The 27753-nt window shown below is 39.4% G+C and overlaps 1 protein-coding gene across 2 annotated transcripts in view; it reads right to left on the minus strand.

Annotated features, from left to right (window-relative positions):
• The window catches only part of EML6 (EMAP like 6), a 319300-nt gene that overhangs the window by 83049 nt on the left and 208498 nt on the right, over positions 1-27753 (minus strand). For both annotated transcript variants that reach the window (XM_060027575.1, XM_060027574.1), the window contains exons 16-23: positions 23602-23695; positions 12269-12369; positions 10799-11001; positions 8161-8272; positions 7768-7895; positions 4485-4626; positions 993-1145; positions 693-824 (exon numbers count right to left, since the gene is read on the minus strand). In XM_060027575.1, the coding sequence (XP_059883558.1) occupies positions 693-824; positions 993-1145; positions 4485-4626; positions 7768-7895; positions 8161-8272; positions 10799-11001; positions 12269-12369; positions 23602-23695 (1065 nt within the window). The remainder of the gene's footprint in view (positions 1-692; positions 825-992; positions 1146-4484; positions 4627-7767; positions 7896-8160; positions 8273-10798; positions 11002-12268; positions 12370-23601; positions 23696-27753) is intronic.

The following is a 27753-nucleotide window of genomic DNA, read 5'->3' on the forward strand; positions in this document are numbered from 1 at the left end:
CTTCAGCAGTCTTAAAACTCAATGGCTTGAGTTAATAATAATTATAGGGACTTCCCTGGTGGCGTAGTGGTTAAGAATCTGCCTGCCAATGCAGGAGACACGGGTTTGAGCCCCAGTCCGGGAGGATCCCACGTGCCGCGGAGCAACTAAGCCCGTGTGCCACAACTACTGAGCCTGTGCTCTAAAGCCCGCGAGCCACAACTACTGAGCCCACGTGCTACAACTACAGAAGCCTGCGCACCTAGAGCCCATGCTCTGCAACAAAGAGAAGCCACCACAATGAGAAGCCCATGCACCGCAATGAAGAGTAGCTCCCACTTGCCGCAACTAGAGAAAGCCCACGCGCAGCAACGAAGACCCAACACAGCCTAAAATAATTATAATAATTTTATAAAAATTCTATTGTAATTAAAATAATTAAAATTTAAAATAATTAAAATAATAATTATAGTAGTGGTAGTAATAATAGTAGTAGTAGTGGTAGTAATAATAAAAAAAATAATAATATGGAAAAATATTCAAAATGTTAACAGCAGCTGCCTCTGGGTTCTAAAATTACAACCAGTTCTGTTGTGAGTTTCCCCCTCTGTTTTTCTTTAAAACTCAACTGCCATTTGCTCTGGAAACAGTATATGAATGGACATGATTTTTAAAAACTGAAATTATATTTTAAAAGCCACAACATACTTTACCTCTAGAGTCCCAATCAATGTGTGTAATGTAACTAGAAGCACCTTTACAGATGCCAACCCTTTTGCTTGTAAGGACGTTGTAAATATCCACAAAGTTATCATGGGATGCCACAGCAAGGTATTTTCCTGTATCTATAAAGAAAAAATGAGTGGTTAACACCAAAACATTTTATGTGGGAATTTACTTCCAGGGACTTAGCATTTTTAAATGGGTTAAAGGTCAAGGAAATATTTAAAAAGGGTCCACTCTTGTAACTTTTTGTCCCAACACATTTTAAAAAGTTTTGCTGTCATCTTCACCTTTTGAAAATTTAATGTCAGAGATCATTTCTTTTCTGTGATGGAAGGAGACCATGTCTTCAACAGTGTCGGCATTTACAACCAGGAAACTCCCATCATTCAACCCAACTGCTAAGGCTTTCCCATCAGGGGAGAAAGCACAGCATCTTCCACCTACAAAAGAATCCACAAAGAGCACTGTTATGATCCGAGACTTTGCTACCAAACAAAGCAAATGAAGAGATGGGGAAGTGTGCATGTGTTCATGGACACGTGACTGTGTCTTTAAATTAACACTCCTGGTGAGAAGAACTAAAACTTCATAATTTAAAATATTTCTTCCCTCCAAACCCAAGGACAATGATTATAATATTAAAAATAAGTTTTCAATTTCTTTGAGGTTTATCCATTCATTTCTTCGTATCTGAATACCTGGAGTTTTCAAAAGACAAGTAGAGTGAAGGGGGAAAAGGAATAAAGGATTAATATAACCAGTATTTCTGCTCCCAAGACGTGATACTTAAGAATGGGAGTTCTGGGCTTCCCTGGTGGCACAGTGGTTGAGAGTCCGCCTGCCGATGCAGGGGACACAGGTTCATGCCCCGGTCTGGAAAGATCCCGCATGCCGCGGAGCGGCTGGGTCCGTGAGCCATGACCGCTGAGCCTGCGCTTCTGGCGCCTGTTGCTCCGCAACGGGAGAGGCCACAACAGTGAGAGGCCCGCGTACCGCAAAAAAAAAAAAAAAAAAAAAGAATGGGAGTTCTGTAATAAAATTTCTGGAAGCTAATTTTTTTCATATCATGCCTTACACAAAGAACTTACTTTAGAGCACCTTATTGTTCTACTTTTAGTCACTCTAATTCTCTGATCCGTGGATTATAATCCATAATTCTAGAGGTGGAAGATTTTGTTCCTGTCTCTTCTGTCATGAGAAGAATGGAATATGGACATTCTCTCCAAGGGTGTCTGCACAACTGCGCTGAGGGTGCTACATGATCAATGCTTTCTACTGCTTTGTAGGGTCACAGGGAGACATTTCCGCATGAAGAGTATGGACTCGGTGGGGGGTATATTTAATAAGAATCCTATTTAAGGACAGGCCCCTCCCTGGCCCTGTTCTTCTTATTGTCAAGACTTTGGTGAGCACAGCCCTAGGATGGGACAGTCGTGCTGCCTTGTGCTAAGGCATTCCAAACTGAGCTTCCACACCCACCCCTCAGCCACTGTTCAGAGTAGGCTGAAAAGCCACATTCACACCAACAACTTTAAATTGGCTCATCTGAAGTATAAAATACCTTCCTTCCTTTCTTCATCCATTCACTTTGCAGTTATTTACCTACTATGAATCAGGCACGGTGCTAGTGCTGAAAGAACAGAAAGACCAGCCCTTGAGGAGGGACAGCACGATTAGGTTAAGCATAAAAATTTATTGTACATGGGCTTCCCTGGTGGCGCAGTGGTTGAGTCTGCCTGCCGATGCAGGAGACACGGGTTCGTGCCCCGGTCCGGGAGGATCCCACATGCCACGGAGCGGCTGGGCCCGTGAGCCATGGCCGCTGAGCCTGCACGTCCAGAGCCTGTGCTCCGCAGCGGGAGAGGCCACGGCAGTGAGAGGCCCGCGTACCGCAAAAAAAAAAATTTATTGTACGAATGATGACACTTGACAGTAAAAGGGAGAGCTATTAATAATTACACCAGGACACCAGCTGTAAACTGGGTTGAGTGGCCATCCTAACTCAGATGTGTTAGTTGTTCTTTTGAACTAATTTTTAACCTAGTGAATAAAGTCCATTGGCTGATATTCAAGTCACTCACAGCGAGGACTTGGTCTGTTATTTCCCCAATACAAATTAGTGGCCAAATTATTCAGTCCTGTAGTGGGTAAAAGCATGGGCTTTGGAGTCAGACTTGGGTTTGAATCCTGGCTCCACTATTTACTGAGACCCAGAAGTCCAGTGTGAAGAGAGGCAATATGGTGGAGGGAGGCATCATCATGCAGTGGCCACAGGTGTGCTCTCTGAAGCCACGCTGTCTGAGTATGAATTCAGTTCCATCACTTACTAGCTGTGCAACTTTGGGCAAATGACTTAAGTTCTCTATGCCTCAGCTTCATAATTTGTAAGTGGAAATAAAAAAGGCCTTACTCATTGGGTTCCCATGAAGACCAAAGGCAAAGTGCTAGCACGGTTACTGGCTCAGCAATATTAGCCACTGTCATTATTGTCACTATTGTCTTGACACCTCTTTTCATTTTATCCCCCTAGAATCCTCTCCCCATGTCTATTTATAAAAGTACCTAGCACAACTACTCTGGGGCCAGGCCCCAATCTCACCCTTTCCTGTCTTAACTTTCACAAATCCTTTGAGCCTCAGCTCTTAGGTTTCCTCCCTGATGGAGTTGTCTCTGGCTGTGGGCCTTACCCTGAGCCTCCATGATACCTTGCTTGTGCCAGAGGTCTTTTGTTTGTCCTCACCCACTCTCCGCCCTGCTCTGTGCTGGGAGCTGGCCTTCCTGGACTCGATCAGTGGGCCCCTCACCCCCTGGCTTCTGATTCATTTGGTCAAGGGGCAGCAGGAGACTGGAGGGAGGGTAACAGGGAAGGAAGGATAAAGCACAGGGAGGCTGGGGCATGTGCTCCCTTGGCTGCCTCCCTGTGGGGTCACTGCATGCTGGCTGAACCTCCGGGCTGACGATCACAGCCCCTGCTAGGCTGTCGTCTCACACAGCTCTCACTTTCAAGGTTCCAGCAACTGCCCCTCCTCTTGTCCCTTCAGGCCCAGGGCTGGCAATGGTACCCGGCTGTTACTAGCTGCATCGTGCTGCACCAGCCCTGGTCATTTCCTATACCCTGCCCACTCCTTTACAAATAGTCCCGTTCTGAGACGCTCCTCAAGTTACCCAATTTGAATGGACCAGCCGTTGCTGGGAATCTGTTCAAATCTTGTCCGTCTCTGACAATAGAGAGAGGACTGTTCATCCTGGGATCCCCAGCGCCTGATATACAGAAGCTGCTCAACAAATGTTTGCTGAATTTGCACTTCTCGGTATACCTCTTAGCTCTAGTGCATATGGGTGTTCAATACATGTTTATTTGTTTCTTGATATTAACTATTATTTTTAAACTGACGTTCATTTTTCAGTAATAAAATCAGTTCTGGAGACTGTCAGGCATAAAAATAAGCAGCATTCTTTACAAGCTGATGAGTTTCAACTGGCTCCCACAGTTCTAGATGAGAAGAGGAAGGACATATTGCCCCCAGGTGGCAAATGTCTGTGCAGTGCAAGGAAATAAAGAATACAGCTGGGCACTGATAGATCTGGCCAGGCTTCTGGAACGATTCTCCAGGTGATTAGCTATATGTGTAGCAACAAACACTAAATCCCCATCACCCAGCATATCTGGGGGCACGTAATAGGTGCGCCCGGTAAATATTAGCTGGATGAACAGACAAATGAATCCAATACTTTCGGGTGTAAATACTTTTACAGATGTGTACGGGGACGTCACGCACCTTTTTTGAGTTTCCGTACTGCCAGCATACGGTGCTGGGAGGATAGTTCCCAGATCCGCAGTGTTTTATCGTCGCTCACTGTTGCGCAGACAGGCAGGCGAGGGTGAGCCGCCAGCCCCCATACTTCTCCTTCCATGTGCCCCTGTAGGGGAGGAAACGGGGCAACAAAAACCAGTTCATGCTTCTCGGCTAGCCCTTCCCGCGAGTGTCCCAAACAGGTTCAAATATGAACAAACACAGTTTGAGTTTCCTGGAGCCAAAGTGATTGTACTGGATAAATTTTTCGCTTGAACTTGAATCTAAAGCTGGGCCTGCGCGATGCTAAAGCATTCATTTGGAAAGCAAAGCAGGGACTCACGTTGCTCCTAAGTTTTGTTTATATGATGCCGAACATCTTTCCACTTAGAAACATCCGAGTAAATAAGGAACTGCTCTCATTTTATCCTGTTTGACATTGAATACACACAGTACATATGTATCTTTTCATAAAACGGCTTGGTCACAATGACACAAACCACTTTCTTCCATAAAACCATATTCTAAAAACTGGAGGTACCACTTATCTCTGTCAGAGGAATTGGACAGCAATATTCTTGTTAATTAATTCTATTCTAGTTCTTTGAATGCACAGATTTGGCAAAGCAGATTAGAGAGAGCTGAATTTTCATTTTAAGCGTCCTGGGTATAGCTCAGGGTCAGCATTTATTCACAAATTGTTCTATCCATGGAGCACAGAAAACCGAAAGGGGCTTGATAGGCATTGGACAAATTCCACATGCCGACATCTTACCACAAACACACTTAACTGGCTTAGAATAATAACTGAGATGAAACAGTGTTTAATGAATGAACGATTAGGGAGAAAATGAATCTGATTTTTCTAACTTATCACTCAGTAAAGCAGTGTAACGAACGATTAGATACAGAACAATAAAACAGACCAGATTGTTTACTGAATTTCTGCTTTTAGTGGCTAATTATAAAAAGGCTTTGCTTAGTAAAGCAAAAAGGAAGACCACACACAGGCATCTGAAAGGTGTTTGTAGTTGGAACGCTTTGGGGAACAGGTGGCTCTCCAAAGAGAAACTGGAAGATTCCGGTTTAACTGGGAAGCTGTTTGAGCAAAACAGTAATTTGGCAGAAGATACAAAGTTCCCAATGCAGCTGACATTCAAATATCTGAGAAGGGCGTAGATATTGGTTTTGAATTTATTAGATTTGGAGCACCCGACACCCCCAGTTTTCTAGTTTCCTTCCCTTTAGAAGCCTCCCACCCCCAAGGCCACGGTCAGAGGATGGGTCAGGTGTGAGCCCTCCCTTGCTCTCCACCAGACTGGATCTGCTTGGGGCTCTTTTACAGACTGAGTCCTTTTGCACACAGAGGACAGGGCTGTGGGGCTCTGAGACCCTTTCAAACCACTGCATCATATATTGATTTAAAATGGTATTTCTTTAATCTAATATGATTATGTACTTTAATTCCTGGATCCTATAGGAACGGACAGTGAGTGAGGCAGGCTGGAAGTCTCTTGAGTGGCACAAGGAAATGAGCTTGGGACTTTACTTTCCTCCTGACCACCCTAAAGCTAATAATAACCAGCTGCATAATTGACAGTTGATTATATGCAAAGTGTATACAATGGGGATTTTCAGAACTCACCTCCTGTCTCTTCTCTCATCCCCCCAACCTATTCTCTTAAAAAAAAAAAAAAAAAAAGCAATCTATTCCAAGTAACATTGAATTGCCGTGCTACAGAAACTAGAAAAATGGTTCTGAAATCTCCCCACAGCAGGATAGCTGATGGTCTTAACGACGCTGCCTCTACTATTCCTTAACTTTGCCTCTGTGTCCACCTCTCAGGACAGGACTGTCAGCCCCTAGAGTAAGCCCTATTCCACCACACAGAGCACAGGGCTGGTCTTGGCAGGAGCCCAACAAACACTGATTGAACTGAACTACTGAGTTCTACCTAGGAGGAGATGGCAAATGGTTGACAGACTGAAAGAGGAAAGAGAGATGCTGAGATAAAGGAAAAGAATGGCACACTTAAACAAAATTAGCTCAGCTATTATTTACTTTTTAAAATTTGAAAATGTAGAGTTTAAATCTTACGGTGCTATTTAAATCATATTGTAGTATAAATCTTACAACATACTTAGCAATATAGCATGTGGCTAACAATTTAAAGTCTCAAAAATCTGAGGATTAAAAAGAAAGAAACACTGAACTTTCAATAAAATTAAATAAAAAGTCATGGTCAAGGAAAACGAAGGCAAGTGCAGTTGCAGAATAAAGAAATCTCCCCTCAAGGACGCATCTCAGCACAGTTCTCAATCTGGGCTGCCTGTAGCAATCAGCTACAGAGCTTCTGAGGTTTGCTTCTAACACAGAACTTTTTTTAAAACACAGATTCTTATTCAGGATATCCAGGGTGGGGCCTGAGCACATGCACTTTAAAAACCTGATCCGTGATGTGTGTGCAGACCTGCTCTCAGGTGTAGCAAATCAGAGGGCCCCTTTCAGTGGGATTTTGGGGACTAGTCCTAATACAGTAAGCCTGCAGGTATGCATCAGGTCAGATGTGCTGGACAGGTGACCCTCATGATGCTCCTGATTTTCACACTCTTGTGTAACCACCTCCCTTTGAGTGCGGTATAGCCTGTGGCTTGTTACCAACCAATAAGATATGGCAAAGGGGATGGATGTTCATGATCACACGTATGTGATGATATGATTATGTTATTTAAAGTTACTTAAAGGCACAGTAGTACCCGTTTTTCGTCTTTCCCTTGCCCTCTTTGAGGAAGCAAGCAGCCATGTTGGGGAACCCCATGTGACGAGGAACTATAAGCAGCCTCTGAGAGCTGAGGGTGGCCTCTGGCCAATAGCCAGCAAGAAATGGAAGCCCTCAGTCCTGCATCCCCAACGAACTGAACTCTGCCAACAACTCGAGTGACCTTGGAGCAGATCCTTCCACAGTTAAGCCTCCGATGAGACCACAGCCCTGGCCCTTATTACAGCCTTACAAAACCTTAAACAGAGGACCCAGTTAAACTGTGTTCAGACTCCTGACCTGCAGAAACCATAAGATAAGGAATGTTTTTCTTTTAAGCTGCTAAGTTTGTGACAATTTGTTATACAGCAATAATGATTAACACAGCATTCGCCTGACCCTGAAAGTGAGTGTCTCCTTAAATTTTGTGCCCTAAGTGCCCCCCGTTGCCTCACCCTGGTTCCAGCTCTGGTGTGAATTGTGGTTTAGGATGTGTGCAAACACAGTACCTGAATGAGCAGTGTCATTGGGCCATTCTTATCAATTTCCAGGATCTCTCCATTTTTCGTTCCCACCAGGATATGTCCATGTCCCAAAGTGATGGCACGAATTGAAGGGTTATCTTCCAAAAGCAAGCCTGAGGAGGAAAAATTGCATTTAATACTGCTATATTTAGTATAATAAAAAATAAAATGATTGTAATGATTATATAAATTCTCTTTTTATAGTTCCAAAGTACTAGTTACTAGGCAATTATCCTTGATATTTCTACCAGGAGCCAAGGGCTCTGAATGTGGAAGAAAAAAAGACAGTTGATTTGGTAATGGCTTTCCAAGAACTTAGTACTATCTTTTCCATCTCTAGGAACAGAAAGATTTCTACTGCATACTCGGGAGTGGCACCTTTTGAGCTGGTTGACAATGCTGCTCTTTTAATGGCATACGTCTTCAAGCATCTTTCAAACATATCATCCCAGAGTTCCACAATTCCATCCTTTCCACCTGTTACAAACCCCTGTGAAGGCACACATCAGAAGAATTATGTACACATCAAAATGACAAGGTACCCACCCAGCCTCAAAAGGATTTCCCCTTGGGTAAAGAAGCTTTGTGTTTTCTTCCTAAGTATAGGAGGCTGAAAAATCTGAATGATAACATAATATTAATATAATATTTTCTGGAAGCTTCTCTCCCCTATTTCTCTAGCAGGATTAAACACTTTCTCATTGTGTGTCCATTTCACTTTCTTCCGACCATTGGCTGGAATTTGGCACCCTGAATCATGGACAGTCATTTCTGTGCCTAGTCCCCTGACTGGAATGTGGATTCTTACAGAAAAGGACCAACCTCAAAGCCTGGCAGAGTTTCTGGTATCTCATATATTCCTGCTGAATGAATTGGAATTAACATCACAATTAAAAATGACTGTTAAATATTTTAAAATATTTACGTCCAGGAAAACCATCATTATTTATTATTAAGAGTAACTTAGGTATTTCACATAACAAAACTATCCTGCTATTTTGTTCAATACACAACAATTTCCACAATAATTAAAATCCAGATGAATTTTTACAAAACCTGGGAAGTAAGAAGTTTAACATTGGGTATTTTTTGCTAGATGATGATTTCTACTCTTGTTCTAAGCTTATGATTTCTTGGCTTTATTAGTTTTCCTTTTTGGCAACTTACATATACAAACTGTTCTTTAAAAAGTTGTTTTTTTTTTTTTTTTAAAGAAAACTACTGAGTAAGTCATTCTGTTTCCTCAGAAACTTCTAATGTACTTCATTTCAATGAAGTTCACAAGGAAATAATATTTTGGAAGTTTATTATATTAAATATCCTTATTTATCCTTATTATAGATTGTGAACCTGGGGACATTCACTCTCCAAATTAAATTTAAATGCATTATAGTATAATGTGATATCCCTGCCATTTCCCATGATTTTTCAGCTTAAGTTACGAAGCAATAAAAGAGTTTAAACAAGTTATATCACATCAACTTCTGAGTCTACAAAAAACTTTGCATTCTGCTTTAATCTTTTCTAAAACTTGGAAGTTTAATCAAAAACAAATTTGCTAGTGAAAAACATCTTAACCACTAAAACAACCATTGTAGTTGCACATCTAACAAGAACCTACTTCCATAGCGGGATCAGCATATTTACCTGGGAACAGGTAAATGCAAAATGAGGCTTACCTTAATAAGGTGTATTAGGTGGCTTAGACTGTTTGGAGGTCAGAGAGCACACATAAACTGGTACCATCAGCAAACTAGCAGTGAACAAAAAATTGATATTTTCTGGCAAATTGATTGAAGAAAGTGTTTTAAGGGCACTGAAGGTAAGTGTGATCTATTTATTTTTATTTTTTCTGCCATGCCTCGAGGCATGCAGGATCTTAATTCCCCAACCAGGGATCGAATCCGTGCCCCCTGCAGTGGAAGCAGGGAGTCCTAAATGCTGGACTACTGGGGAATTCCCAAGTGTGATCTTCATTTAAAACAACACTGCAAGGCAGGGGACAGATCAGGACAAAGACGAGCTTGAGTAGAAGTACAGCTGGTGTGATGGTTAATTTTATGTGTCAACTGACTGGCCACAGGGTGCCCAGATTAAATATGATTCCTGTGTGTGTCTGTGAGGGTGTTTCTCGATAAGATCAGTATTTGAATTGCTAGATTCAGTAAACTGCCTTCCCCAATGTAGATGGACATCATCAAATTCATTGAGAGCTTGAATAGAACAAAAGGTAGAGGAAGGACAAAATCACCCTCCTTTTTCCTGTCTCACTGACTGAGCTGGGACATCTTATCTTTTCCCACCCTCAGACTGGGATTTACACCATTGGCTCCCCTGGTTCTCAGGCCTTTGGGCTTGAACTGAATTACACCATCGTTTTTTCTGGGTCTCCAGCTTGCAGATGGCTTCAGTGGGACTTCTCAGCCTCCGTAACTCCATGAGACAACTCCTTATAATAAATCTCCTTTTTGTATATGTATATGTATGTGTATATCTCTATCTATATCTACATCCTACTGGTTCGGTTTCTCTGGAGAACTAACACAGCCAGTGAAAAGACTTCACTCTGACACGCTTGTTAAAACTGAGCCTGTCTACACAGGAACAAGCTGGTTATCAACATAACTTCAGGTCATACTGACGGGAGGGACAATAATCCAAACACCAGGCACTTCCAGGTCTCTGCTCATTGTGCCACCGAGGTGGAAGACTGTGTTGAAATATTTCTCAGGACTCTCTGGCTACTGCGTGTCTGCATTTATCCCAACACTTCTTAAGGAGTCCTTAGGAGTGACAGCCAGGAAGAAAAAGTGTGAAAACAGAAGAGAGAAGTTGCACATAAAGAAATAATTATAAACAAAAGAGAAGTTTAAAGACCATTTGTGCTCCTCTCCATTCATGATAACTGTTTCCTAATTCAGAGGGTACTGTTGTTACACACAGGCATCCTCTTGGTGTGGACCTTCCTAAGCCTAACTTAAACTTTTAGAAAGCTAATGAGGAAAATAGACTATACCTTATCCAATGCATACATAGCAAACACGGGCCCGTCATGAGCTTTCACTGTCTTTAGTAGGAGAATCTCCTTCCAAATAAAAATATCTCCAGTAGCTGCTCCTGAGAACACCAGATCTTCCATTCGCCCATAAGAAACGCACATCATTGTTTCTAACTTTCCAACACTTCCAAAAATTCCTCTTTTAGAGGTGAAGCCCCCACCTGGAGTGGACCAAGAGTATTTATTACTTTTTGAAAAACTGACACCTTCTATGGACATTTAGAATGACTATCTTCAGTGAAAAACCCAGTGTGTCTACATTATGTGTCTACATAAAGCTGTATTAAAATGGCAGAAAACATCGTAACAAAAACATTATAAAAGGTTTTCTCCTTCACGCATTAATTCAGCGCTTGTTGAATCCCTACTTTGTGGCGGGCACAGTGGTTGACACTGGGGTATAAAGGTGAAAAGGAAGAGTTCCTGCCTTCAGGAACTTAAGGTCTGGTTGGGGAGAGAACGTGATATACATCTCTAACCATGGTTCAGCGCAAGTTCTGTGCCAGCCAGAGGAAGGGGTGACTGAGTGCCCTGGGGAGCCAGTCAAGTCTTCCTGAAGGCTGACCAAAGCAAGTGAAAACAGCAGTGGCTGTAATGTAAAATGTAAACATGTTTTCTGTATGTTTTGCCTCGATTTTTATCACAGTGACTTTGGGGTGAGAAAAACGAATCACTGTGTAGGAGAAGTACATCAGATTTGTTCCTTAAATGTTCACATTTCCCTGTACTTTCTTATTAGCACTGAGAAACCCAGACTCATTCCAGACAACTGTAGGCAGGCTGGCTCTCCAGACATGGTGGGTGCATGACCCTTTCTTCAAAAGCAGAAGGCATTGGAACAGTAGCTTATTTATGTTTTGCCCAGTAAAAGATTGGGCTTCGTACCAAAGTTGATACTAAGAATTCAGAAACAGTCCCAATGAAAGGTCTGACCTATTAGTGAGAAAAACAAGATATCCTTCCATGTTTTGTCCTGCTTATTTACTCAACCTTATTATCAGCATTATAAACCACAAGGATTTATTTTGACCACTTACTGTGTGTCATATTTAATTCATGTGTTAAATGCAGTTATAAATAAAAGAACCCTCAAAATATTGAAAATTGTATTCACCCAACTAAAGTGATTATTTCCTGCTCAGTAGTCCAACATAATCACTGCTTTCAGAACTGATGACTGAATATAAAAATAATTATTTTCGCAGCAGAACATTTCCCAAAGCTTTCTAGATATTGATGAATATGCATGGCATCATATACAGTGTTCTCAGCTTCACAGCTCAAACATTACTTGGGAGCAAACGTCTTTTAGGCATACTTTACTTTTAGATTGCAGAGACAGGCTAGGTAGTGGTGTTGGTTGTTTGTTTTTTTCCCAGCTGGAGTAAAACTTTCAACCACATAAAGGATAAACTCTAACAATAGTACCTGCTTGTTGCCAGAATTTGATGTGCTTGATTCCAACCGTGACCAGTCTGTCAACATGGTGTGGGTTACACTTTACCACAAATATCTTATCTTTATGTCCTCTGTAAGAGACAAATAGGGGGGAAATTCCAGTTTTGATGACAGCACTGCTAGAGAGTTTTATTAAAAGCATGCATTTAGTCTAACTTTCATTAAGCACATCTAACAGGACAAGTAAATTAGAAGACGATTTAAAATACACACGGGGTCTACACTAAAATAATGAGTTTTGGCTTTTCTCCGCATGTTTGACCCCTTTCTTCTTACCCTACCAAAGCTACCAAAATCTACTTAATTATGCTTTAAACAAATCAATGAAATATTTTAAATGGATCAGAATGTCTCCTTAAGATAAAATGAATGTCACAACTATAGAATTGTAATTCTTGGGATACAGAGGTCTTGTATAAGAGGAGGGAGAAGATACTGTAAAAGTATTAATGAGAAGCTTCAAATGTAATATTCTTGCTGGGGAAGGCATAAGTTTGGGTTAAACAGAGTTTCAGCTAGAAATGTATTCACAAGAAGGCGAAGCCCCTGGCTCACATTCATGGAGAGAGAAAGGCTGTCATCTATCGATTTAAGGCACTCAAGGATGCTGTGCATTCAGAAACGTAAGTTTATAACCCAAGAGACAGAAGGACAAATATAAAAGTGAGGACTGACTGTAGGCTGGAGCTGTAGACCAGCATTCCACAGTGCCAGGAAATTTCTGGTTTAGAGTATAAAGTAATCACATTAGAATCTAAGGATTTACTGGTCTTAATGGACTATTTGATGGTTTTCTCTCGTATACTAGGACCTAACTTTCATTATGTAAAAGAAAAGCAATTAACATAAAGAACATGACTGACTAGTCTCCCTTATGAATACAGATACAAAAATCTTAAATAAAATACTAGCAAAGAGAATCCAACAACATATCTAAAAAACAGTACTTTATGACCAAATGCAGGGTGGTTAATTATTAAGGAATCAAATAATACATCATATTACTACATGAGAAAAATTATGTTATTTTCACAGATGCCAAAAAGGCATTTCACAAAAAAAATCTAACAGTCACTTGTGATTAAAAAAGTACTCAACTAACACTCAATAAAGTAGGAATTAATGGATGTTTTAGCGTTATCTCTTAGACTTCTATATTTCCCTGCAGTTCTTGACTCTCACTGAGAAACCTAGATTCATTCAAGACCAATTATACACACACTGGCTCTTCAGACGTTGTGTGCCATTATCCTTTTTTTGAAAACAGAATGTGCTGGAACAGTACCTTATTCATGGTGTGTTTGTGTGTGTGTCTGTGAACTCGAAAGTCAGATTCTTACTGAATGTTATTCCCAATAAAGTCGGGAACAAGACTATCACCACTACCATTTAACATCGTACTGAACATATTACCTAATGCAATTAGACAAGGTCTAAAAAATTAAAGGCACAGGAGCTGGAATGGAAGAGGTGAAACTATTTCTTTTTGCAAATGATAATAATTATGTCTAAAAAATTCAAAAGAAAATAACGTAAAAATAACTACAAATAAGATAATTTAGGAAAGTTGCAGTATATAAAACTAAATACAGAATCAATAACCTTAATATATACAATATCCAGTTGAAAAATATACTGGAAGAAAGGACTCTATTTATAAACAACAATAAAAATATCAAGGCATAAATTTAACAAGAACTGTGCACTATATGCAAACGAGTACAACCACCAAAAAACACCCCATATTTGTAAGATAGAAAAGTAGACTTAAAAAAATGGAAACACATTCCATGTTCTTGGGTTTGAAAACTCAATCATAAAGATGTTAATTCTCCTAGCTTTGCTTATAAATTCAACTTGATTCCAATAAAAAAGAGCATTTAGTGTCTGTTCTTTAATCTGGAGTTAGACACCTTGATTTTAAAGTTCTTATGGAAGAATAAAACAGCAGTAATGGCCAGGAAAAGTCTGAACAAGAAAAGCAAAGTAGGAAGGGTAGCTCTCCTAGATATTAAAACAATTTATAAAGCCTTCACGATTAAAACAGTGTGGTATTGGTGCACAAATTGACTGACAAACCAATGACAAAATAGAAAATCTAGAAAGAAACCCAATATTTAAATGTAGTAGGTAATAAAGACAGATCTCAAATCAATGGGGGAAAAATTAATACTAAAAATAAATGGTGTATGTTACCAAATGCTGGCAAGGATGTGGAGCAACAGGAATTCTCATTCATTGCTGGTGGGAATGCAAGATAGTACAGCTACTTTGGAAGCCATTATGGCAGTTTCTAACAAAACTAAACATGTTCTTACCATAAGATCCAGCAATCATGTTCCTTGGTATTTACCCAAAGGAGTTGAAAACTTACGCCCACATAAAAACCTGCACATAGATGCTTACAGCAGCTTTAATCATAATTGCCAAAACTTGGAAGCAACCAAGATGTTCTTCAGTAGGTGAATGGATTAAAAAAACTGGTACATCCAGACAACGGAGTATTATTCAGTGCTAAAAAGAAATGAGCTATCAAGCCATGAAGAGACATGGAGGAACTTTAAATGGATATTACTAAGTAAAGGAAGATAATCTGAAAAGGCTACATGCTGTATAATTCCAACTAAATGACATTCTGGAAAAGGCACAACTATGGAGACAGTAAAAAGATTAGTGGTTTCCAGGACAGAGGGGAGGGAGGGACAAACAGCCAGAACACAAAGGGTTTTTAGGGCAGTGAATAGTGAAACCATTCTGCATGATACTATAATGGTGGATACATGTCATTATACACTTGTCAAAACGCATAGAATGTGCAACACCAAGAGTGAACCCTAATGTAAACTGTGGACTTCGGGTGATAATGATGTGTCAATGTAGCTTCATCTATTATAACAAATATACCACTCTGGTGCCAGGTGGGGATTTGAAGGTGGCTGGGAGAGTGGGTATACAGGAACTCTGTATTTTCTGCTCAATTCTGCTGTGAACTTAAACCTGTTCTAAAAAATAGTCAATATGAAAGGGAAAAGGAAAATGGTGTTTGGAACACCTTGATAGCCATATGGAGAAAGGATAAAATTGAATCTGTTCCTCATAATAAATACTGGGATAAATTGCAAATGGTTTAGAGATCTAAATGTAAAGATGAAGCCATAGCAGATCAGAAGAAATCACAGGTGATTTCCTTTTAACCAGAGGACAGGGAACACTTTCCTTAATCGGTCTCAAAATCTTGAAGTGGTAAAGACTGATAAACTTGACCACATAAAAATAAAAGCCTTTGCATGATGAAAAACATCATATCAAACTCAAAAGACAAATGACAAACTAGGGGAAATATCTGCAAGTTATAGACAACAAATATTATTAGCCCCTAATATTTAAAGGACTACTTTCTGTGTGAATTGTATTTCAGAGAAACCAAGTGGTTCATGAGAGAAAACTCTTATTTATAGAAGAATTCTAGCTAATATGAAGAATAAATAATAAATTAGAAAATTATCATTTTCAATCCCTAATTAAATAATCAATGCAGCCCATAGTTGTAAATGGATGCTACAACAATTAGATAATACATGGATGGGAAGCTTTCAATGGAAGGATGAGGCTGATAGTACCAGAACCCACAATGGAGCTGAGCATTACTAAGAGTAGGAGAACCAGACATTTGGGGCAGTGGCACACCATGGGGTGGACTGGAATTCCTGAGAAAGAGGAATTCCATCCCTGACACTGTTTAGAATTGTTGGCTCAGGAGAGTAATAAAAAGCAGATTGGCTTTTAGTTGGTTTTCTTATTCTTTAAAAAATTCCTACAGATAATAGAAGCCCTATTGCTTGCACCTGTCAAGTCCTACTCCCACTGCCCTCACCATCTGGTATGCCACTGATTATGTTTCTTCTGATAAAGTGAAACATGAAGTACATATCAGGTACTCTTGACTAAAAAATTGACCTTAGGAGAAAATATCTGCAAATCATATATCTGATAAGGGACTTATATTCAGAATAAATTTTTAGAAACCCTTATAACTCAATAATAAAAAGACAAATAACCCTGTTAAAAATGAGCAAAATACTGATATCTAAATAGACATTTCTACAAAGAAGTTATACAAATGGCCAGTAAATACATGAAAAGATGCTCAGTATCGTTACCTACTGGGGAAATGAAAACCAAAACCTTAATAAGATATCACTTCATATCTACTAGGATGGCTATAATGAAATGACAGACAATAATAGGTATTGGCAAGTATATGGAGAAATTGGAATGTTCATTCCTTGCTGGTGGGAATGAAAAATAGTGCACCTGGGCTTCCCTGGTGGTGCAGTGGTTAAGAATCCGCCTGCCAATGCAGGGGACATGGGTTCGAGCCCTGGTCCGGGAAGATCCCACATGCTGTGGGGCAACTGGGCCCGTGAGCCACGACTACTGAGCCTGCGCATCTAGAGCCTGTGCTCCACAAGAGAGGCTGCGCGAGTGAGAGGCCCGTGCACCGTGATGAAGAGTGGCCCCTGCTCGCCGCAACTAGAGAAAGCCCTCGCACAGAAACGAAGACCCAACTCAGCCAAAAATAAATAAATAAATAAAAATAAATTAAAGAAAAAAAATAGTGCACCCACTTTGAAATGTATTTTGGCAGTGCCTCAAAATGTTAAATACTAAGTTACTATATGACCCAGCAATTCTACTCCTAGGTATATACCTAAGAGAAATTAAACATATGTTTACTTAAAACCTTGCACACAAATGTTCATAGCAGCATTATTCATAATAGTCAAAAGGAGGAAACAACCCAACTATCCATCAACTGATGAACAGATAAATGAAGCGTGGTAGGATCCACACAATAAAAAGGAATGAAATACTGATCCTTCTTGTGACACAGATGAACCTTCAAATATTGGGTTGGCCAAAAAGTGCCTTCGGTTTTTAAGTAAAAATAAAAGACACATTCTTCGTTTTCACCAAGAACTTTATTGAACAACGTGTTCATCCTTTTGTTCCACTACCTTCTGCCATTTTTCAGGCAATGTCATAATTCCATCTTCCCAAAACTTTTTATCATTTTGAGCAAAGAACTGTTCCAGGTGCCTTTTACAGTTTTCCAGGGATTTGAAATTTTTTCCATTAAGAGAATTTTGTAAAGATCTAAGTAAATAGAAATCCAAAGGGGCAACGTCTGGTGAATACGGCAGACGAATCAGAACTTCCCAGCCAAACTGTAACAGTTTTTGCCTGGTCATCAAAGAAACATGCGTTTTTCTGTTGACTAATTCTGGATGCTTTTCGTCGAGTGCTGCTTTCAGTTGGTCTAATTGGGAGCAGTACTTGTTGGAATTAATTGTTTGCTTTTCCAGAAGGAGCTCATAGTAGAGGACTCCCTTCCAATCCCACCATATACACAATATCACCTTCTTTGGATGAAGACTGGCCTTTGGTGTGGTTGGTGGTGGTTCATTTCGCTTGCCCCATGATCTCTTCCATTCCACATTATTGTACAGTATCTACTTTTCATCACCTGTCACAATTTGTTTTAAAAAACAGAACGTGTTCATTACGTTTCGGTAGAGACTCATATGTGGAAATATGGTCTAGAAGGCTTTTTTCGCTTAGCTTATGTGGAACCCAAACATCAAAGCGATTCACAAAACCAAGCTGGTGCAAATGATTTTCAACACTTGATTTGGATATTTTGAGTATGTCGGCTATCTCCCGCGTGGTATAACGTTGATTGTTCTCAATTAATGTCTCAATTTGATCGCTATCGACTTCAACTGGTCTACCCAACTGTGGAGCAACGTCCAGTGAGAAATCTGCAGCATGAAACTTCGCAAACCACTTTTGACACATTTGATCAGTCACAGCACCTTCTCCATACACTACACAAATCTTTTTTTGCATTTCGGTCCCGTTTTTACCTTTCTTGAAATAATAAAGCATAATGTGCCAAAAATGTTGTTTTCTTTCATCTTCAATATTAAAATGGCTACACAGAAGTTCACCAATTTTGATGTCTTTTAAAATGCACGCTGATATGACAGCTGTCACATACAATCTAACAAAATTGCTTCGAATGAAGTTAAAGACAACTAAGTGCTACTAGAGCCATCTTAGGGAAAAATCCGAACGAACATTTTGGCCCACCCAATATTATGCTACATGAAAGAAGCCAGTCACAAAGGACCTCATTTATACGAAATGTCCAGAATACAAAAATCCAGAGAGAATGAAAGTATATTAGTGCTAATGAGTATGGGATTTCTTTTTGGGGTGGTGAAAGTGTTCTGAAATTAGATAGTGTTAATGATTGCACAACTCTGTAAATATGCTAAAAAAAATCAAATTATGCACTTTATTTATTTTTATTATATAAGTTTCAAGTGTACAGCATTATAAGTTGACATCTGTATACACTACAAAGTGATTGAACTGTACACTTTAAAATGCGTGAATTGTATGGTATATGATTTATCAATAATACTAGTATTAAGGGAAAAAAAGCTGAATGTGAATCTAACCAAGCTGAATGTGAATCTAAGGGAAAAAAAGCTGAATGTGAATCTAACCAAGCCTGAATGTGAATCTAAAAAGCTGAATGTGGATCTAACTACCATTTATAGGAAATACAGGGAAATGCCTGACATGCTTTCATGAAGACCCAGTCAAGTTTAGAATGTGACACATTCTATAGGTCAAATGACCTGGTTTCTCAAATGCATCCATGGCAAGAATAAGGTGGGAGGGGGACTGCTATAAAATAAAAGAGGCTTAAGGGAGATGACAATCAAACGTAATACACGGGCCCTGTTTGGATGCAGAGTTGAACAAACCAACTCTCATTTTTGAAACAGTCAGATATGTTTGATTTTAAATAGAGTAATAAATTAAAGAAAGAAATTACTGTTGCTTTAGTTAGTTGTGATAATGGAATGGTGGTTTTTAAAAATAAGTCTTTTCAGTTAGAAATGCCTAATGAAGTACATACTGGTCAAGTGACACAATGTCTTGAGTTTTCTTTAAAATTTTATAGCAAAAAAGAAAGCGAAAGTAAAAAACGAGGGGAGGGCGAAGAGCTTTGTATCATTTGTAGGATGTTGCAGCTGGGTGATGGGTATAAGGGAGTTCTTTATGCTGTTTCCTCTGCTTGTGTGTAACTTTTAAAATTTCCATAATAAAAAGTTAAAAGAAAAGTAAAGAAAGAACAAAGCACCTCCATACCTATTATGTTGGCCTTACAGTGAAAGGCAGGGAAAGGAGGAGAAACTGATTTTTGAACTTTCTCTCTTTGTTTCTTTGAAAGTCAAAAGTGAAGCTTGGACACCAGGTCCACTGAAAGTATCAGGAACAATTAGGACAGTGAGAAAAAGGTTTAGATAAAAGAGAAGAGAAAATGTGCTTAACATAAAGAGGAGAAGTGAACCAGATAACCATAAGAAAGACTAAACATCCAAAGATTTCTTGATTGGAGGAAAATCCCCACAGCTCCTAAATCATTAATATAAACTTTAGAGAGAAGACGCTAGAGAAAACTGAAATGAAAATTGAGAACAGATATCACAAATTACATCCCATACATAGAAAAGAGCATTGTTTTGTTTGCTAGTGTCTATACAAGGTCAAACAATTAGATGGTTGGAAAAGTCTTTTTTGAGAGCACACTTTAGTTTTCACCTCATTTCTTGGTGTCATAAAAACATCAATGTTGTTTATCTTGTAGCTAAAATTCTAAACTGACTAGTGATGGCACGTAAATGTTTAGTTAATGTCAACACCTAAATAAAGAACATTCTTTGAATACCTCTGTTATTTTTCCCTTTAGACGCTTGCTAAATTTGTAGAGAAGTTGCCTACAACTGTGTGTGTGCGTAAGAAAAACAGAATGAAAAGAGTTTCAGGTCCTACCCTGATGGAATAAGAATGTAGGAGAGTCCATACTGCTGCCCTAATACAGGACTATTCCTATGACCTGAGTCATAGGTAATTCACCACGTAGGGCCACGTTTTAAACTCTATCAGCAAGTACAGGGAAAAGGGAAGGAACGCTCCTCTTCTAGAAGCCAAGGGCAGCTGCACAACACGTGAGTTGGTTTCCCAATCTTCTATTCAAAACCCTCTCATTTGCATAGAGGCCCAGTCTCAGTGTATATGATTTGGTTTTCTCCTTTTTTGTGAAGGTAGCCCACAAGTGGAAGACTGAATGAATGTTTGATTTATACCCCAGTTCTAAAAAAGATTTAAAATGGCTTACAATGTAGAATAACATAGAATAAGCCAGGTAACATTGAGAAGAAGAAAGGAAAATGATACACTGGTGAGTGAAAAAAAAAAAAAAAAAGCAAGTTACAGAGCAGTATGCATAATACCCCACATATGAATAAAAATGGATAAAAATGTTAGCAGAATATATACCAGAGAACATATGCTAAAATGTTAGCCATGGCTATGTCTGGGTAGTGGAATTATGAATCATTTTCATTTTCTTTTTGGTGATTTTCTGTGCTTTCTAACTTTTTAATAATCATGTATTATTTTGAAAACAGAAGAAAACTTTAAAAAGGAAAGTGAGAAAGATCTCAATTTGGTATGCAGGAGACCTGATCCCATTCACTAAATGTATGTAAGGGTAGGGACCTAAAATAGAACAAGCAGTGGAGCTAACACATACGCTGAAGGTCTATGTACCTGCTCCATGTGGGCCTATGTTTTGTCCCTAAGCTTTTTAGTAGCACAACTATTTCTCACTAACATTGAAGTAATCTTGTTATGCAACTTGATAACTGTACCTTTTGCTTAATATCCCCACTGTTCAAACTTCTGAGATGAAGCTTGTCAATAATAATTAGCCATTGTCCCCCAGTCATGTTACTGGTGTGATGGAAATCTAAATAAAGGGACATAGAGGTGCCTGATTAATTATCTCATTGTTCTGCCCTGATTGACGCTGATATCAGGCTATTTCACTACTGCCCTTAAGAGATTACTCTTGGTTATTACATAGGTTACTTGTATATTAGACTAAAATCTGAACAATCTTTAAAAGGAAAAAGAGACTAAAAAATTCATTTGTAATGGAGGGGACTGAGGTCATTCATGAAAATTAGCAAAGATCCAAAAAAACTGCAAAGAGATTGATTCAAGTCTCATCAAGATCTTGTAATAAGATCTTTATGGGCCAATTCCAAACTTCTCTAATTTCTCTGAGCTGATAAAAACATAGGTTCACTTAAACATGTTCCCAACTGAAGGGCGGCTTTTGAGTGCAGGGTGTCCACGTTAGCCTTGGGCAGCAGCGGTACTGCCGGTGATGCCATCACAGCCATTGTGCCCCTCCCTCCATGGGGAAATCTCACATCCTGGGTGACGGGTGCTACTGCAGAACATTACCTGCCAGAACCGCACGACCTGCGGGAAGCAGGTTTGTTGTTAAGCCTTGCTAGTGGCGATGCAGGCCGTGAGTGAGACGCAGAAGTGCAGAGTGAGGGGTGTCACTGAATCAGCCATCTTCTGAGAGTAAATTAGACCCTTGGAGTCAGTAAGGTCAGTAAGGTCCCACTGGTGAAGTATTACTCCTTTTTCTTTGTCACTTCTTTCATGTCCCTGTTTTTAAAGTTTCTATCTACTTAAGCACCTAAATCTCAGGCCATAAATAGAATTTTAATTTGTTTGGTTACTTATTTACATAAATATTTATGATTGATAATATTGTATAAATATTATTTATTATTTAAAAATCTAGTATTCATCCAAAGAACTTTAACAATCTCTGATACTCTTTGGATAGAGCAATGGTGAATGTTACAATTGCAGAATTGGTCTCTGAAGACAACTTTGCAGGTGTCCTGTTAGGGGAATGTGACATATGGCTTGGGAACAATTCTAAAAATAAACTGTATTATTAACATAATGGTGTTAAGTCACTTTGTGTTAATTAAATAGAAGTAACACTACCAAACATATCAAATATATACTTCTAAAATATTAATAAATATTTCTTTCTTCCATTTCTATTACTGTTTCTGATATATAACAGGTGAGCTACCCACATGTGCAGAGGGTTTTCTAGCAGGAAAACTGCGTTTCTGTTGCTTTTGAAATGCAGACGTGTGCTTTGCCAGAGATTATCTGTAATGCAGATGATATGCTATCAGAAATACTAAAGTAAAATTCAGTACATTAATCTAGAAGGAAAGCGGACTTGTGAATCTGAGTATTAGCGGGGAGTGGTATAACTGTGAGGAATACTAGAGAGAGCAAAAGGAAAACCGGTTGGGTAGGCGGATTTATGAGCTGTCATTTGCTGCCAAGAATTCCATCTCAGTAGCAGTCATCAGAAAAGCTCCTCATTCTCTCCTAAGACGGTCAGCTGGAGTCCTCAAGGCTCCATTTGCTCCTCCTCTGAGTCTCCAGCAATCTATAGGTTTTCATTCATTAAATCAAATTGCCAAAAAACACTTTTTTCCTATATAATTTAAAATATCAATTTAAAAAGTGAATATTCGGGTTCAAAGTCATTATCCTAAAAATGATTTTATGGTGCCAGATAAAAAGGAAGTTGGTTTACGCAGGGAAGAACCAGTAGAGAGATAAACTGATAACATGCCTTGGGCAACAAATTGTATTGCTGGGCCTTGGCGGCCAACTATTTTGACCTCCGACTATGGCTGGGCAAACAGCTAAGACCAATGTAAGCAGGAGTGGAAAGTAGTGTTCAGACTTAGGGCTGATTCAGCAGGGAGGGAGGCTGGGGCAAGGGAGGACAGGTGGCCTATAAATAGCAGGTGGTCTTGGAAGGTCTATTTATAAGATGGGGAGATTAGGGCAACAATTTGCCTGCTTTGAAAGCGAGTGGCAGGTGCACACGCCAGGCCTCCTTTCTTGCATGCTGCAGCCTCATGACAAGTGGAACTTCTGACTCCAGTGACATTGACAGTCCTTCACTAGATGCTAAGATAGTGGAAAAACAAGGGGCAAGGCACAAGTCTGAGGAAAGCTGCTTTCCTACTGCTGGGAAGAAGCTTTGATATAGATAATGCATATATTACTAAAAGCAAAGTGATGAATAACTCTCTGGAAAGGATTTCAGAATTTTCCAATTGCCTGAAAGAAACATTAATTCCTCTATGTCAGGTTTGTCACCATGAAATATTACAATATGTTTTTACTTAGGTGTTAAGCTTTCTATGGGAACTTCATCTGAGTTTGAAGATGAAATCTTACCAGAAAATGCAAACTATTAACTTTTACTGCAGTGTGATCATTGGCAGGATGCCGTTAAGACCTCGGCAGCTTCTTACCTGGTGGTGGCTATCTTTTCTCCCTTTTTCCAGTCCCAAAATACAATACTGTGAAAATCGTCTAAACCAACCGACACCAGACATTTTCCATCGGCTGTATGAAAACAACACAAATGTCAAATGACTCATTTCTCAATGAAAAACCACAACATTTTATATACTGTAAAGAGGAACAAGAAATTGATCTTAAGAATATTATTTAGGCTCAAATACATTAGGAGAATAATACACTAAGGGGACCTCACTAAATGAAGTGCATAACTACTAATAGTGGAGGTTCTCAATGTATAATAACTGGTTGCTGAATTAAATCGCTGACCCAACATTCCAATCTGAGACACAGGGCTGGGGGGAGCTTCTCAGGTAAGTCACCAAAACCTTGTTTATTTTGTGTCAGACAAATCTCATGACATTTACTAGAAGAGCCATTTAACTTTGTGACTCAGTCTATTGCGCTCTAAAAAAACCCAGCTGGTTCTGTTCAACCCTCCAAAATAAGAGCATCATAGAAACTAACTTGGAAAATTCTTTCAAAAGATGACTTTATAATTTAAAAAAATCTTAATGTCTTAGTTTTCCTATTTCAAATGTAATATGCTTGTTGTAGAACATTTAGATGATAGCGACAAAGAAAATTTAAAAATCATCCAAATTTCTAGGCCTACATTTGATATATATCCTTATCAGTTTCTCTACCTAAATGTGCTTTGAAAAGACAAAACCAGGATCATAATGAACATACTATTACTTATTGTTTTTACTTGTTATATGATGAACATTTTCCCTTAGTATTAAATATTATTTATAACACTATCAATAATTCGGACAGGTTGTTTTCCAAAATAAAAAAATATATATGATATGTAAATGAATTTGAAATCAAAATAGTTAATTTGCTTTCTCATTTCAAGACAGAAGAAGAGGTACAGTCAGTAAGTCTTTCCTTTGCTGCCTCCTCACAAAGCTTCACAGGAGAAACATCTCAGGTCAGCAGTTCCTCCCTAGCCTGGAGTGGGCTAGGAGACGGCTGGCCAAGCTCACCAAGGCTCAGTTTAGCAGGGTGTATTCTCCGGCCACACACAGCCAATGGCCTTAGGGTAAAGAAACATGAGTATGTGATAAACCGTTTTCCACAGCCCACTCAGGGTTTCAACTGGTATTTTCAAAGACAGCCCTGGGGTAGATGCCAAATTAGGATTGCCAGGGAAAATAAAGGAGCCTAGTCAAATTGGAATTTCAGATAAGCAATGAATAATTTCTTAGTACAATTATGTCCCTTGCAATGTTATATTGCATGCAATTATATTGCATGGGACATACTTGTACTAAGAAATTATTTGTTGCTTATCTGAAATTCCAATTTAATTGGGCCTCCTGTATTTTTATTTGCTATATCTGGTGACCCTCCCCAAATGCTGCTTAACTAACGCCCAACCCTTGGGTGCCCTTATTTGTTCCAGAGACCCTCCCCCGACCAACTGGGAACCATAGTCTGCTCCTTTTCTGGAGGAAAAAGGAGAGTAAGAGCCTGGCTTAACAAACCAAATCCTCCCCAATCCTCTACTACCACCAAGTATGAGGCAAGGATTTGAAAGTTACATTAACCCTTTGAAGCTCCTAGACTACAGTAGGTGAAGACATTAACACTTTGACAAAGGCCTAAATCACCACCAGGTGAGTATTATAAACAAATGTGTCTTCTCAATCACAATATGTCTTTATGCTTAAATGTTACCAGGCTTTAAACTGTGCCCCGTGTCTTTTCATGCATTTGGGAGAAGGGACTGGTGATGACTTCCGATTCATTACCAGCAACATCACTTTTCCTGTACCTCTTGGTGTGGCCTGGTTACATTTCCATATTAGCATGTCTCTGTATTTGGTGATTTTATTTTTATTAGAGAGTTCTCTCTCCCTTTTTAGATCCTAAACTCTTATTTAAGACTTACAGTACTTGTATCACATTTCCAACATGATCCTCGTACTGAGATGGTTTTCAATGAATTCTGATGATACTGGGAGATAAAAATGGAATATGCCTACGGATGGTGCAGAGGGAATGGGAATATTCTGTTATATAAAAATTTTAATCAAAAGCACTGCACAGATATTCAGTGTCTCTTTTTTTTTTGCATTTGTTAATTCTACATTTTGTTTTCTTTTGTAACCTGTGTAGCTATATTAGTATGTCTTTCTTAGAATGCAAACATCCACACATTTTAAATGATAGGTTTTTTTTTTTTTTACATTTTATGTCTTTTGAAGAAGTCCTCAGGGTAAGTTGATTTTTTTTTTTTTTTTTTGCTTCTTTTTATTGGAATTTCTGCAAGGCCCCATCAGCTTGTCTTCCCAGTTATACCACCTTTCTACCCCAGTTTGTGACTATGAGTAACAATGAAGCAGCAGAACAAATCTAGAGGTGCCTCAACAACCATACCTCTTCTTTAGGATGGTGACTGTTTCTTGAATTCTGCAGGTGTGGGCAATTTCTACATACCACACAGTTTGGAAATATAATTGGCTATCTTTAACTTTTTCTGAGTTTTTGTTTCCCCTCACAGAGGCTTGATCTTAGCTTTGAAAATCCATTGTTCCTTGACCATTTAGTCAGAGTTTTTGATTTTCAACCATATTTTTAGGGTTTAAGTAATGTCCTTTCAAATCTTTCCAGTCACAGTATGTATTAATTATGGATATTTTGTGACATAGTCCAGAAATAATTCTAAGGAGCTTAATGTCAACAGTAAAGGGCAAATTAGAAAGAGAAATATCTTACTCAGATAATTACAAGTTGGTCCTGTATTCAGGGCTCATAAAAAATGCATAGGTTTTTGGAACCGACACAATGAAATCACACTAGTCTTAGATGTGCCCTTGTGGAAATCAGTATTATTCAATGAAGGTTTTTAAAAATATGAGGATGATATTTAGGCTAGAATATATTTATATCTGAACACTTCCCTTTCTAATTGGTTTTCTGTTCATGTGGAAGCACTTTCCTGTCTGCAAGTACAGAAGCAAAGACGGCTCTGTTTTCCCCAGACAGTGAAAATAAATCCACAACGAGTTGCTCAATTAAGTGACACAATATAAATTCATTCTTTCTAGTTGACATAATTTAGAGGTATGGGTTATGTTGTTAGAAATGTTTTTGATTAAAAATGTCATCTTTTTTGTTTGCTTTGGAAGAGTGGCAAGAATAGATTAATCTAAAGTCCTAGGTGTAACTGCTTATCTGCTGTCTAGTTTTCACATCATTTGCCCGCTTTGTATTTCCATGACAATCTCTTTCTCTAATTTCTTTCTGTTATCGGCAGGTTTCCACAACACCCCCCAAGATGAGCTGACGTGTAAGAGACAGGTGGGTGTGGAGATACGCTGAGGCACTCAGATGGGGCCACCAGCTAGGTAATAACCAATGTAGGTGTCCTGTTTACATGGTTAAACTGGGAAACCTAAATCATCTTCTCTTTCAGCATTCTGACTTGAACTCCTCACTTTACTGCAAGCATCCAAAAAGAAGGGATAGATACTCCTGCTCATGAAAGTGTTTGACTCATGGCTGTTCTAGGACAGGGGTCTCTTTTCACGAGGGTGCTGTTGCACGTGGCAGCCTCTATGCACCACCATGCCCACACCACATTTACACTGGAGAGCGGGGGTGGAGGCAGCTGGAGGCACTGGCCATCGGGTAGAAGGAGTGAGGAAGTAGGGGGGCACAATGAGTGGTCCAGGTACGACTCTCATGCTAAAAGTTTACACCAGCCCTGGCGGAGGGCAGGGGCAGGAAAGGGCAGGAGGACCGAGAGGGAGAGCACAGCCGGCACGGCTTCCACCAGCTGACGGCCCCAGGCCTGGTGGCTTTCTCACGGGACTGAGAGCCAGGAGACCTGGGTCCTCGCTCTGGATCTGCCACTGTCTGACTTTTACCGCAGCCATACAACCAGACTCTCTGTATCTACATTCTTGGCCTATAAAGTGGTGCAGGCATCTGTTTAAGACTAAAGCTATATCATTATAACACAAGGTACTACTATCAATATAAACTAAACCAAAGAGGCTTCAGGTCACACCTTCAGTAGGGCCATAGAGACCACAAAGATCAATCGACCACAGTTCATCTGCATGTAACCATACACGGTGATGGATCAA

This window comes from Delphinus delphis, chromosome 12 (genome assembly GCF_949987515.2).
Source record: "Delphinus delphis chromosome 12, mDelDel1.2, whole genome shotgun sequence".
Lineage (NCBI taxonomy): Eukaryota > Metazoa > Chordata > Mammalia > Artiodactyla > Delphinidae > Delphinus > Delphinus delphis.